Source organism: Sander lucioperca, chromosome 4 (assembly GCF_008315115.2).
Source record: "Sander lucioperca isolate FBNREF2018 chromosome 4, SLUC_FBN_1.2, whole genome shotgun sequence".
NCBI classification, from domain to species: Eukaryota; Metazoa; Chordata; class Actinopteri; order Perciformes; family Percidae; genus Sander; species Sander lucioperca.
The window spans coordinates 10,389,221-10,403,218 of NC_050176.1; the positions used below are offsets into that span (position 1 = coordinate 10,389,221).

Sequence of the window (13,998 nt, forward strand, 5' to 3'; positions counted from 1 at the left end):
CACGTTCTATGTTTTTGCAGAGGGATGTATATGAGAAGGTGTTTGAGAAAACGGCAGACAGGCACAGTGATTTCTCTCGGCTGGCCCGAGTCCTGACAGGAAACAGCATCGCCGTGGTGCTGGGAGGAGGTGGAGCCAGGTGAGCAGGGCTGCCCAAAGAGGGCTGAGCTACAGCTATCTGTACAGACTTGTGGAGAGAACAGGTGGTGTCTTACAAGTCTTGATGTTTTGTAATATCAACAATGCAGTCTATCCACCTGACATTAATATTATTCAATGTGTCAGCAGCCCTAAACTCCCCTTCCTGTTAACATTATGTAAGGAAATGCAGGGAAGGATTTTGTAATGTCAAAATTAAACCTTATCACCCATCTTATCAAACTAAATTCTGATGACAAAAAAGTACTCTACTCTCTAAAGTACTCTACTCTACTACCTGACTGTTGTTGAACATGTTTGTTTTCCCTCATGCAGAGGCTGCTCTCATGTGGGTGTGATCAAAGCTATGGAGGAAGCGGGGATTCCTATTGACATAGTGGGTGGGACCTCAATCGGCTCATTCATTGGCGCTCTGTACGCTGAGGAGAGGAGTGCCGTCAGAACCAAACAGAGAGCTAGAGAGTGGTCCAAGGTAGAGCACACATCTATAACCATTATTCAGTCATTTCTGTCTAAGATGACATTTTGCTCTTGAAATGAAAAAAGGTTTAATTTTACCCAGCAGCCTTCAATTCAATGTCTTTCAATGTTTTAAAAAGCTTGCGCTTTCAAACAAGAATAGGTAATTAACAAAAGACTTGCATCCAATTTCTCTGTATTTTGTTGTTCAACAGGCAATGAACTCAGTATTCAAAACAGTCCTGGACCTGACCTATCCCATCACCTCCATGTTCTCGGGTTCTGCCTTCAACACTAGCATCTATAAAGTGTTCCAGGACAAGCAAGCTGAGGTGAGGGATTGCGGCACAAAGTCGTTTTTCAAGTTCAAAGATAATTTATTTTTTCTCGCTGCAGTAAGGTCTGCCAGAACACAAGAGGGTCATGTGTTTAAAGCAGTCACTGGGAAAATAATAATACAATTTATGACACTGAAATACTTTCTGTGCCCCCAGGACCTTTGGCTGCCATACTTCAACGTCACCACTGACATCACAGCCTCTGCCATGCGTGTTCACCAGGATGGTAAGTGAAAGCTGAGCTCGATGGTGTTTTAAGCCCCCAACATCGACTTCAAGGCAGCGCTGCGACCGTTGACTTCAAGGCACCTAACCCTAACCTGAACCTTAACCCTAACCCTAACTATAACCATAACCATAACCATAACCATTGCCTAATCCTAGTGCCTCCCAGGCAGCGCTGCCTGGAAGGCGACATTGGGGGCTTAAAACACCAAACACCGACAGCTGAGCTGAATGCATGGGCCACCACATATTATATCACTATTGTGATCGGCTAGATGTTGTTTTTTCACCTTCGATAAGCTTAAGACAGTACTTTTGTACATTGCGGTAGTTTTACAGTGTTTGTTAGTACAGTACATTATTTTCATAGCTTCAGATGAGCACACATAAATGTAAACACACATCACATCATACACAATAAAGGACATGAGTAATTGCTTAAGTCAACATTTAACACAGCTCGAACAATAATACTGCTCCGAATGACAGAGAACTAATGTGTGAAATTGGCATTGTCATCAATTCAGGTTTCAAAAGTAATTAAGCAGTGAGAAGCAATCATAGTAAAATGAAGTAAAATGGCCCAGTAACTAAAGCTATTACCTAAGTCAATATATTGGCATGCTGTTGAATTCAATTGATTTCACAAGTCACTTTAGGCCCTGTAGCATTTTTTAAAATCTTTCCATGAATATTATATTAGTAGGCACAGCTTGGGTCAGTACATAAAAATGTAACTGGCTTATGCATCATCTAGAGTGACAGGACTGCATGCCCTCAGATTCATGGTTAAAGGCGGTATACTCCAAACTAAATTGAAGTTGGTGTTTTTTCAAACTGCTGTTGATTACGCCACTTTGAGCAAATGCCAAAGTAGTTATTACAACTCTAGATGTGTTTGTGTAAAAGTTTCTTGCTGGATGTAGACCATTTTAAGTTCCTTACCACAAAACGTGTTAAAACTAGTAAAGTGTGATGACTATAATTCTCTAGTCTATATCCACAACGTTCCACTTGCGGGATTGCTCCTGTGCCGCCGGAAATTCCGCGAGACGTCACTCTTTTCAGGCGGATTTCCGTTACCTTACCTTACTTTTTTTGTGTTGTAATCACTCCGGTGGATTTATGGTTAACTGCTCCTCAGATCTCTGCAGGGTAAATCCAGACAGCTAGCTAGACTATCTGTCCAATCTGAGTTTTCTGTTGCACGACTAAAACAACCTTTAAACGTACACATGTTCCACCCAAAGAAGTTCCTTCCCGAGGCTATTTTGCAGCGGCACTGTGGCTCTGTCCGGCGCTTAACACCGCCCAAGACGATTGGTTTGATTGATATAATGAAATGCCAATAAACCAAAGCACGTTTTTCTCCCATCCCGGAATGCTGTGTGGACTAGCCAGACCCTCCTTCGCAGCACTGTGCAGGAAGGTCTGGCAATGTGAGACTATAATAATTCTGAAACACAAGGCTCAGAGAACATTTTGTAAAAAAAAAAAGAAATCCAGGTGAAATGACCCAGATAAGTTTGAGTGCCAGCCTGCATACACTGCAGCCATCAAAGCAAAATGCATTGCTTCATTTTAGTCACAAACTCAGTATTTTGCCTCCATAAACATGCCATTTTTAATCTTGTTTGGAGTATGCCACGGCCAAGGGCTTAGATTGTTATTTCACTAAATATGTACAAAAGAAAACACTGTGTAGATGTTTCTGTGCTTGTGTCTGTATTTACTGAAATAATGGCAAATGTGTTCTGTTTGACTTGGCGTTAAAGAAAATGCACCAGAACTAACATTAGCCAAAGCAGATCTAGCCTGAAAGGACCCACCATCAACTTCACAAATCCAGTGTGCCATTTTCTACACCGTGTAACTTTTTGACATAATCAGTGTAATGCTACCTTTGAAATTACAGCATTTTGCATCAAAATAAGACATTGCTAGTTCCATTGTACAGGCAATGTTTTGAATTATTATAATTTAGGCTGATTACTGGATTTGAGGGGTTTGCTTATGTTTGCATCGTGGCATGTGTATGAATTAACTGTTGGCATGAAGCCTTTTCCTTTCTCTGTCTCATTGTTCCCATCATCTGCCTCTCTCACTTTTACTGCACTAGTTTCTTCCCTTTTCATTTCTTTTTTTCCTTTGTTTCTCTTTCTTTCTTTCTTTCTTTCATTTTTCTAATCTTTCACCATCTTGCCGACGGTTTCTATATCTTGATTTTCTTTTCTGTCTCTATTAAACTTCTCTTCTTCCTTCTTTTCATACACTAAATTGATAAATCTGTAGATTTTTCATATTTTTTTGTTCATCACATCCGTTTCTAAAGCTCCCAGATTATGCCCTATAGTTATCCCTGACGCCAGGTCTTTCTGCACATAGAGAGACATCACAGAGCTGCCCATCCATAGGTTATGCCATAGGCAAAATAACTGTGTAGCTAGTCGCTGACCCCCAATTTCTGATTCCTCTCCTACTGTATGTCTGTGTCAACATGTAGGATCCAGAACACTCCACTCTGCTTTTCCCTCATTGCTCCTTAATGACATCCTACGCTGCTTCCCTCACTCATCACCATTCTGTGCTTTATGTAGTTTTTCTGGTGTGCTTTGTCAAACATCGCCGTTTTGATGGGTGTAAGATACAAATGGTCATAAGTTTGCATTTATCAAGTGAGAAAAACTACCAAGACTACCAAGACTTAAAATTAAACACAAATCACAAATCTTTTCTGTAAAACCGTGTCCAGTTCACTTGCAGTTTTCTCTTCAGTCTACATTTTGGAGAATTTAGTTTAACGCCAAACAGTACTTCTTGGACGGCCTCTATCGATGGACTCTCTCTCTCCTCTCTGCCTGTCTTCCTCCCACCCTGCTCGTCGGACCAGTCATCTAACAACGCTAATACTATTTGTTTTATATTCTTAATTAACACATCAAACAAACCTTGCATCACTGTTTTTAGGTTGGAAAGCTAATTCACATACATCTGGTATCATTCAGCAGACCTATTTGCTGTCATTTATATCACAGACTGATTTTAGTTATACTTAGCCTAAATTTTGCTGTTTGTAGTAATTGTGTTTGTTTTTGTTTTATTATGTTTTTGTGTTGATATTTTGGTATCTTGTCATCATTCTGAACAAAGTATATTATTCGTATGCTTTTATTTGAAATTGGCCTCGTACTAGAATGTACTGCATTTGGTTAGAAGCCGTAGGCATAAGTAAATCATTTTGTTGACATTGTATTCCCCCTCCTCTCTGTCCTGCTCCTTGCAGCCTCTTGCACTCTTCTTCTCTATGTTGCGGGCATTTCTTTCTCTCCATGTCTTCCTCTCTCCCTCCTTCTTCTTCTCTTTTTCAGCTTTCTTCTCTCTCTCTGTACTCTCTCTGTCTTTCTCGCTCTCTTTTTCCATCTGTGACGTTGAGTCCGGCCCATATTTGATGTGTTCCTCCTTCTCCATCTCCATTTCCCGACAGGTTGCGTCTGGCGATATGTTAGAGCCAGCGCCTCCTACACCCCCTATTTACCTCCCCTGTGCGACCCCAAGGATGGCCACTTGCTTGTGGATGGTTGCTATGTTAACAATGTCCCAGGTCAGATTTTAAACACCCGCTCACCAAAACCTCCTCCCCCATCCCTAAGTCGACAATCAACCACTTGGCTACCCTCCTCCTCTTTCTTGTCCTCTCCCTACCAAGTTCTCACTTGTAACTAACCCCACCCTGACCAGGTGGACATTGGGAGCCCATGGTTTGGAAGGAAAGAATAAATCCACTATATGTCTTAGGATTGAGCCAACCAGTGCCTCATTTTTCACTGGCCATATATCTATAACTCCAATTGGCTTTTTGATTCACACACACAGCACGCTTTCTTCAGTTAGCTTGGCGCCACCTCTGAATATAACCGCTGACTCTGGCTTTCTAAGTAGATGTGAGGTTTTGCCCATGCATGGCTGGACATCTATGGGTCATAGAGAGACGCATGATGGTCTGGCTTCTTCTGGTCCCCTATGTATATTTGATATACTTTTACATTCTCCTTTTTTAACTATAAAGTTCTGGATGTGTCTTGTAAACACTGATGTCTTAATGCACAACTCTACTGGCTTATTTTGATACATTTTTACAAAAATGCAGTTACTAACTTGCAGGTAGCTCAGCTTGGCTGATATAAAACAAACTTAAGTGGTTTTGATTTAGCTGGATTTTCAGTGTGAGATCAGGTGTAGAGACCAGACAGTACTGCGTGCTTCGTTTCAATGAAATCTGATAGTGTTAGAGGTGACAATTACTGGAGATAGTGAATGGCTGCACCGTGTCAACATCACATCTGTCTGTTATTGTGGATCATTGTGCGTTTTGGTGGGCCTAAATGTGTCTGTCTTTTGGACAGCTTGTTCCCCTTGTTTCCCATGAGAAGGTCCTTGTGAAATTGCTACTGTTTCATTTCAGTCACCTCTACCTACAGCAACATGTCCAGTCTCTCCTACGCAGCACCTCTACCTTGGCTTTGCTTGCTTCATTACACAATCAATATATTTCTTTGAAATATATATTGATGGCATGTATTACCTTCTTTTGGGTTTTTTTTAAATATTTTGTATCATTATTCAGAAATGTGTGTTCTGGATCCTGCTGTTGCTCATTGTAGCTCCTGTACAAGTGGAATAAAGCCCTTAAGTTACAATACACCTAGGGCAAACAAATGGAAAGCTGTTAGTGGTAGTGATTCCCTTAAAGTTGAATTTCAGCATTCACATATACTCCACGCATAGCTGCGGCTCCCACTTTCTCTGTGGTGCTCTTTATCCTTCCAACCCATGCAGCGCCAGTCCTGCTCCTGCCCCCTGCTGGCACTGAGCTGGACTGCAGGACTGGGCAGGCTGGGTGCTTCCCTGCCATGTTCACGATGAAGGATTTCCAAACATTGTCACAACATCTGCCGCTGCTCCTTCTCTGACATATAGACAATTAAAGTAGGTCCATTGCAATATTCTCTACTTCTTCTCAACAGGTTATCATGGTTCGTTTCAGCTTAAATATACACTATCTGTGGATTTTGCTTTAGAAAGGAGCAAATTCAAATGATCTAATACTGTAAAGCGCTGTTGTTGGGACACAGTTTGGAGATTCAAACAGCCTTGCTGCTCTATCATGGTTGCCATTTACTTTTTTACCTTGCGACCCCAAGGATGGCCACTTGCTTGTGGATGGTTGCTATGTTAACAATGTCCCAGGTCAGATTTTAAACAAACCAAAAAAACAAAAAACAGCAAAACATTTGAGCAAATTAAAATGATCAAATACTGTAAAGCGCTGTTGTTGGGACACTGTTTGGAGATTCAAACAGCCTTGCTGCTCTGTCATTGTTGCCATTTACTTTTTTACCTTATGCACAAGTCACACAGGGTCTCTGCGCAAGGTAATGGGGTTTGCAGTGGTGTACAACAGAGTGTAAAGGTGGGCAGAACCACAGTCCTAGCCTTTGCAGGGAGTCGGCAACCTTCCTTTGTCCGATCTCCCTCTGATGTTGGGATTGCGTTCTGTGTCGACACTAACCTGAAACGTATAGCAAAAATTATTGAGATGTTATCCCCCCCCCTTCCTCCTCCCTCCTTCCCTCCCTGGTGTGTCAGGCTCTCTGTGGCGCTATGTGCGGGCGAGCATGACCCTCTCGGGGTACCTGCCGCCTCTCTGCGACCCCAAAGACGGCAACTTGCTAATGGACGGTGGCTACATCAACAACCTGCCAGGCAAGTAGAGGTGGTGTCCCCCCTCCCCCACCAACACACAACCCTTAATGTCCACCAAACTCCTGTCCCCCAGAGGAGGGGGGAAGTGGAGTGAGGGACGGGGATGGTTGTTATGAGGGGTTTTAATCAAGTTGTTTATAGGCTGGGTAAGTATACAGACATGGGCTTGTCTTAATGCTGGTAAAGGGAAGTGATGTGGTAGTGGAGGAGTGTGCTGAGTTTTCCCTGTCTGAATATTGGAGCCAGTTCAAACCATCAATTAAGACAAATTTAGTTTTCATCATCCACATTTAAAAAACAAACATAAAAACTGAGTGAGCTCAGTGAGTAAACAATCTTTATCCGACTCTGAAATATTCTGTATTACTAGATGGGGAAAATTCAGCATTTAGACTTATATCAAGAGTGGATTCAAGTTTATATAATGTCAGGGTTACACTTCAACTACTGTAAGAAATACCACAATGAAGAGGGGAATGTGGTATTTGTCTGTCAAACAGCCTGGTGTCAGAAAGGTATAGAATAAAAAATGGGCGGAGGAATTACCACTAGTATCAAATTTAACGCTAAAAAAAAAGATTTTCAAGTTCCTGATATTAAAACCATAGCGTGATTTTTGCTATTTTTTTATACCATAAGACACCAGTCTGCTTTAAGATTAAAAGTCTGGTTCCCCTCATGTCGAAATGAGCACTTTTCTGTAGAGCTGGGCAATAATCAACAATATAATTGTTTATTGACTTTCAACAGAATCATACTGTGGTGATATGATCATATCATTTTATCATTCTGTTATCCAATTAATGACACCAAGCAAATTATAATTTAAAACAAACAGAATTATACTTACAAGGAGTTTGGCGTCATGTAAGGCAAAGCACTGCAACCAGTTCTGCTTTCAACTTCAGTTTGATTATTTTCTGTGGGATTATGCATACATTTGTCATATTGTCAAATGATTGCTATCGGCAAATATCCTTCTTAATATTGTGGTAATGGTTTTAACCCAGCCCTACAAGTATTGTTCATTATACTAAAGCTTAGTTTTAAAATCAGTATTTGGTTCTGTTTTGACCAGAGGAAAAATGAGTGGAGAGAGTGTTAAGAAAGGGCGGAGGAGCTGTTTTTGTCTACGGACTATTAAATACGTCCTCATTACCTGAAAGCATTTTAAAAATGCACCAGAAAAAAATTACACTTTCCTGTAATGTTTACAGAACTAAGACATTTTTAGCTCTCATTATGGTGCGCAGATAAAAACTCCCCCGAGTCTGTCTCTGTGTATGATCAAGTATGTACTCGGCACTGATGAAACCACCATATTTCACAAAGCTCTGAACTGAGCTATTGTAATTCTCTACTTGGTATGGAGAATCATGTGTTCTTATGTCCCAAGCGATACTCATTCTTGAGGTTCGTGAAATATGGTGCTTTCAGGGCTCAAAGATTGATCCAACTAAAAGGAGCCTTGTAAAATCAACATCCTTTATTTCTGACTCTTGTTTCTCTGTCTTCTCCCTGAAGAGTTTGTGCTTGATCAGCTGTATTTGTAGTTGTTTTTGGCACTCTGGATCAGTGCGTTGTGCTTGTGGGATGTCTTCCTGTTTTTCTGTCTTTGAATAGGCTAAACACCACAAAAATGTTCACTGCACCAATGCGCTTTTTAACACTAGCAAGTCAATGAGCCTTGTGCTCGTTGGCTAGGAAAATATTTTTAGTTTTTTAAATCGCAGTGTTTTCTCTCACTTATTGGCCATAAATCCTCTGGAGTGTGTCTGACAACTTGAAAAAAATGATATTTTTGTGGTGTAAGTCTGTTTGAACATTGGGGTTCCTCAAATGAAGGTTTAAAGCAGCAGATATTATCCTGAAACAAGCTTAATAACACAGGATCCGTTGTCTTACCATCTCTGCTGCTGGATTTCGTCGTGCTGTGTTTGTACGTCTGCGTGTATGTGTGTGTGAATGCTGGTGAATGTGCTGCACGTCCAACAGCGGACATTGCAAGGAACATGGGCGCCAGAACAGTCATTGCCATCGATGTGGGTAGCCAAGATGAGACAGACCTCTGTAACTATGGTGACAGCCTGTCTGGCTGGTGGTTGCTGTGGAAACGGATCAATCCCTGGGCAGAGAAAGTAAAGGTACAGTTAGCAGCAGGCACTGGTAATGATGGGTGACTCAGCATCTTAAAATTTAGAGCAGTACATTTGAGTTTTTAATCAAAATGTAGCAGTGGGGATTTTGAGCCTGCAGATTAAGAAATATTTCTGTTGGTGTTAGCCATGAATTCTGGTAGCATTATTACACCACCCTCTTTCGCAGGTGCCAGACATGGCAGAGATCCAGTCTCGGTTGGCCTATGTGTCTTGTGTGCGGCAGTTAGAGGTCGTAAAGAAGAGTGCTTACTGCGAGTACATCAGACCGCCCATCGACCGCTTCAAGACTATGGACTTCGGCAAGTTTGACGAGATCTATGTGAGTTACTTCATGTCTTATTGTTTTTATTAATTTGGAGATATCCGGCATTTGCAAACATTACACGTTAATTGTGATGCCTTGATTTAATTACAGCAACAAATGAGAGCACAGTCAATTTCCCGCTCAATGGTGTTTTAAGCCCCCAACGTCTCCTTCCAGACAGCGCTGTGACCGTTGACTTCAAGGCACCTAACCCTAACCCTAACCATAACCATTGCCTAATCCTAGTGCCATCCAGGCAGCGCTTCCTGGAAGGAGACGATGGGGGCTTAAAACACCGATAAACCAAGTTCCCTTCCGTTTCATACTAGTTGTAATGATGGTGGTTAGTGTTAACCTTATTGTAGTCTCGCATTGCAGACTTGCAGATTGGACAGATAGTCTAGCTAGCTGTCTGGATTTACCTTGCAGAGATCTGAGGAGCAGTTAACCATAGTTCTCATAAATCAACCAGAGTTTAAAATTACAACACAAAGAAAGCGGAAGGTAACGGAACATCAGAAAACGAACATCCGAAAAACGACATTTTTACAATGCATTTTTTAATGTCCTAGAATTGTAAAAAGATGTCTCATGTATCATTATGAACTACTGTGCAGTTTTCTGGTGTCTGACAAGCCTTCCAACTCATGGATCTGTCACTCAAACAGATCCGTACTGTATAGTAGCGTCTTACCGGTGCCTGAAACAACTAGGCTCTGTTTAAGGTGTGAATGCCTGGTAAGAAGAACAATCAGCTCTAACTGTGTTCCTGTTGCACTTCCTTTTCCCTGTTCATTAAATAATCCATTTGATAGTCACAAAATCCAGCCCAGCGGCACATCTGAAATACAGTTTTGAAGAAGTATAGATGATTTATACTGTAAATGTTAAAATGCAACAAACTGCGCATTTTAACATAGATGTACCAAATAAATTAAAAGAAAATACATAATAACCTTTTCAGAGTTACAGCAACGCATTTCCTTAAAAAAGCTGTCTACTTGCTTTATTAGAAGTACCTAGTATTTCTGTTTAAACTACTTCAGGATGTGGGCTACCAGCACGGAAAGTTGCTGTTTACTGGCTGGGCGCGAGGCGACATTATCGAGAACATGCTGAAGGACCACCGTTCAGCCGACTACAACGACAGCAAGAGAACTGATGTGAGAACAGCACACACACCACAAATGATATGTAATATGGTTGATGTATAACTACATACATGTTTACCATCTAAGTTATATACGTCAGTTTATAATGATCATTTCTTGTCTCATAGTCCGGCACAGGAGCTGATTTCACTGACCTTGCGGAGATTGTTTCCAGGATAGAGCCAGTCCAAAGCTACGTAGCTGCAGAAGGTAAAAGATCACTCATGTAAAAAGTTCTTGTTACAGCAGTCTCCTCCTATAGATGTACAGTTTCCCTTCAAGATCATGTCGGATTTAATCAGTGTAATAAATAAGGGGTCATACCTTTCACCTGGTCTGTTTCATTGAAATACAGTAGGAGATGTCCCCGGTATTTTATGGGTGGGTCAATCACACAATAAATTCTCTCCTCTAAATCTTTCCATTCAGCGGAGGAGTCAGACTGTCTGACAGAGTACGAGGAAGACGGGATGGACACAGTGAGAGAGGAGGAGGGGGAGGAAGAGGAGGAGGAGGCAGAGGACCCTGAGGACCACTCCCCTGGAGAGTGGGGCCAGAATGGAGTCTTTCAGACTGTAAGCACACGCAGAAAACAGGATCCATATTAAATACAGTTTCTAATTCATTGTCATTATAACATTTTGTCAGTTAGTTTCTCCTATCAGTTACATTCATTTAGTCATGGCGGGCCACAGACTCGTTTTAGTGCCACAGTGATCCCTGGCCTCTTGTTTCCCTGCAGTGAGGTTTACAGATTTTACATTTGGGAAAAAGAGAGCGCTGGTATCGGGTCTGTGAAATATCGGTATTGACAGATATCCTGAGTTGAGGTATCGGAATCGGTATAGAAGAAGTTGGATTGGTGCATGCCTACATAAAAAAATCTAAATAATACATGCACACTGGTATCTCGTTCCTAATTTTTCTTTTATTCTACATCATGACACGACCACATTTGTTGTTGAAACATTATCATGTCCATTTAGAGTAAAAGAACAATTGGGAACGAGAAATGAGTCTGCAGGTGTCTTTTCGTCTTACTTCTTTTGCTGCTATGCCATATGCAGGGCTACAGACTTAAGATTGGTCCTGATGGTGGTACATGAGGAAAAGCAGTCATGACGATCCAAAGGTTTAATCAATGTGTAAATATATATCTGTTTAATATCTTGTGTGCAGAGATGACATTTTGGTTGCTTGAGGGTGACACCAGAGGAACCTACATTTTCAGCTGTACAGGTGAAAACAACTCATTCTCTCTCTCTCTCTCTCTCTCTCTCGCGCTCTCTCTCTCTCTCTCTCTCTCTCTCTCTCTCTCTCTCTCTCTCTCTATCTCGCGCTCCTTCTCTCTCTGTAGGATGAGGAGAAATCTGTGAGACAACGCAGGAAACTCACCAGTGACTCCAACACCTCCGAAGTCTCTGACTGTTGACAGAGGGCCATGGAGGAGTAGGGGGAGTTTAAACAAGACCAAGGGCCAAATTACGGGTCCATAAACTGTCAAGGCGAGAAACATGGACGCCACGCTCAGCTCCTGCAACTTCTGAAACGTACGGATTTAGTTTTTCTGCAGGAAATTGTCGTTCATGCCCTAAATTGTTGAACCTTCTTTGCATCAAGTGGCTTCCTCCTCGCACTCACACTGGCTTCATCGGTTCACCGTCAAAAATGAATAAGGTGGTTTATATGGTTTTGAATAAGAACGGTCTTTTTAATGTTTACCCCACCCAGCGGTTTCTCTCATCACTTTCACACCCAACTGACACATTGCCAGAATCCCTGCCTGCCAACTCCCAAACCTGCCAAAACTGGGACTCCCCTAGCAACGTACACAACAAAAATGGGACACTTAAAGCTTCCAATTCACTCTCTTGTTTCTCAGTTTCAAGTGGCCAGAAGGACCTTGTCTGTGTCTCTGAATCTGTACGTGTGTCCGTACATCTTCATTGCACTCCATTTTTGACATTTTTACCCTATTACATGGCCCTTTAATTTCTTGTATGCGCTTGTTCGGATGAGTGTGTATACGTTGCCTGCGTGTTAGGATGACTGTTTGCTGTGATTTTTTTTTAAATAATAGCAGGACACTGAAAAGAAAAGTAAGAAATACATACAATTGAGCTGTAGTTAGTAATAGTAACTTTAGTATTAGTAGGGAGTCAGGAAGGGGAAGCTGTAGGAGGAATAGATGTTCATGTAGAAGCCAAAGTAGACTTTTTGTTGAATGAACAGAGCAGAACGAGAATTGATTCAAATTAGGAGACATTTAAAGAGAAAGACGCGTTAATGAATGTAAAAACGTTTTGAAATAAAGTAGGCAGATAAAAGTGCGTGGATGGACAAAAGAGATGGACCACTGAGTAAAGTGTTATTTTAATTTAATTTATTTAACATTCACCGAGAATAGAGTAGAGGGAGCTTGATTCACTGTAGGTAGACTAAATTGAACAGAGGATGGGGAAAATGTGTAATGTAAATTAATTAAGGGTGAATGAGATGAGTTCAGTGAGTGGATGACATTGTGTCTGCCTATGTGAAATGTAGTGTTTCAGCTGTTTACGTTTGAGATGATGCCAGAAAAAGACGATGCCTTTTCAACCAGTGTTCGATCCACTCACAGTGACTGTGGAGAAGAGCGCGCTCATTTGACTACACACTAAACAACAAACCGGTGTGTGCCCGCCTCTGCTTGCAGGAGGTCACACATACAGTACTCATGGTACCTGCATATGGTGAACAATAAGGTGTGTATGAGGGTGTATCTGAGACTGTACAGCAATGAAAATCTTTAAAACCTAGCCAACAAATTATTGTCGGATAATACGCAGAAACCCTGAGTACTTTCTAACTTCATATGTGCAGAAATTCACCTGATGCAAGTATTAACACTTAATTAACATGGACCTATTGTAGATTGTAACAGGAGTATATTATAATGTACACAAAGTTCATATTCATATATGTATATGATGTGGAGATTTGTAAGTTGATGCTTTGCTGCAAAACAAGGGAACTTACACCTAAACAAAAAAAAAGGGTTTCTTCTTTTAAAATTAAAGTTTTATTTATACGTGTTAACTACTGACTTTTTAAAAAGGGTTTTCTTTTTTTTTCTTTTTTTTTGGGGGGTGGGTTCTTCTATTCTTTAAAGATTATTTTTTTTGGGGGCTTTTCCCTTTATTATATAGTGACAGTGGATAGACAAGAAAGAAGGGGGAGAGAGATGGGGGATGACACACAGCAAAGGGCAGCAGGTCAGATTCGAACCCGCGCCGCTGCAGGACTCAGCCTACATGGGGCGAACGCCCTTACTGGGTGAGCTAGAGGCCACCCCTCTTCTGTTCTAATTAACTTGACTTCAGCTGTTTTGTACGGATCCTCCAGAGGGTCACGGCAAGAAACAGAGAACATTAGTTCCGGGACGGAAATGTGAAAATATT

At 41.4% G+C, this 13,998-nt stretch overlaps 1 protein-coding gene across 8 annotated transcripts in view; it reads left to right on the forward strand.

Annotated features, from left to right (window-relative positions):
• Positions 1 to 13,636, forward strand: part of pnpla6 (patatin-like phospholipase domain containing 6) — a 43,901-nt gene extending 30,265 nt beyond the window's left edge. For 2 of the 8 annotated variants that reach the window (XM_031289308.2, XM_036000783.1), the window contains exons 26-38: positions 21 to 139; positions 475 to 631; positions 834 to 950; positions 1,113 to 1,182; positions 4,666 to 4,758; positions 6,405 to 6,428; positions 6,828 to 6,944; positions 8,940 to 9,088; positions 9,270 to 9,422; positions 10,454 to 10,570; positions 10,687 to 10,768; positions 10,988 to 11,133; positions 11,916 to 13,636. In XM_031289308.2, coding sequence (XP_031145168.1) covers positions 21 to 139; positions 475 to 631; positions 834 to 950; positions 1,113 to 1,182; positions 4,666 to 4,758; positions 6,405 to 6,428; positions 6,828 to 6,944; positions 8,940 to 9,088; positions 9,270 to 9,422; positions 10,454 to 10,570; positions 10,687 to 10,768; positions 10,988 to 11,133; positions 11,916 to 11,990 — 1,419 coding nt within the window. In that variant the 3' untranslated portion in view covers positions 11,991 to 13,636. Of the gene's footprint in view, positions 1 to 20; positions 140 to 474; positions 632 to 833; positions 951 to 1,112; positions 1,183 to 4,464; positions 5,647 to 6,404; positions 6,429 to 6,460; positions 8,724 to 8,939; positions 9,089 to 9,269; positions 9,423 to 10,453; positions 10,571 to 10,686; positions 10,769 to 10,987; positions 11,134 to 11,915 lie in introns of those variants that run through there. The other 6 variants (XM_031289312.2, XM_031289310.2, XM_036000784.1 and 3 more) reach the window with 6 other exon arrangements.
• Positions 13,637 to 13,998: the final 362 nt, after the last annotated feature.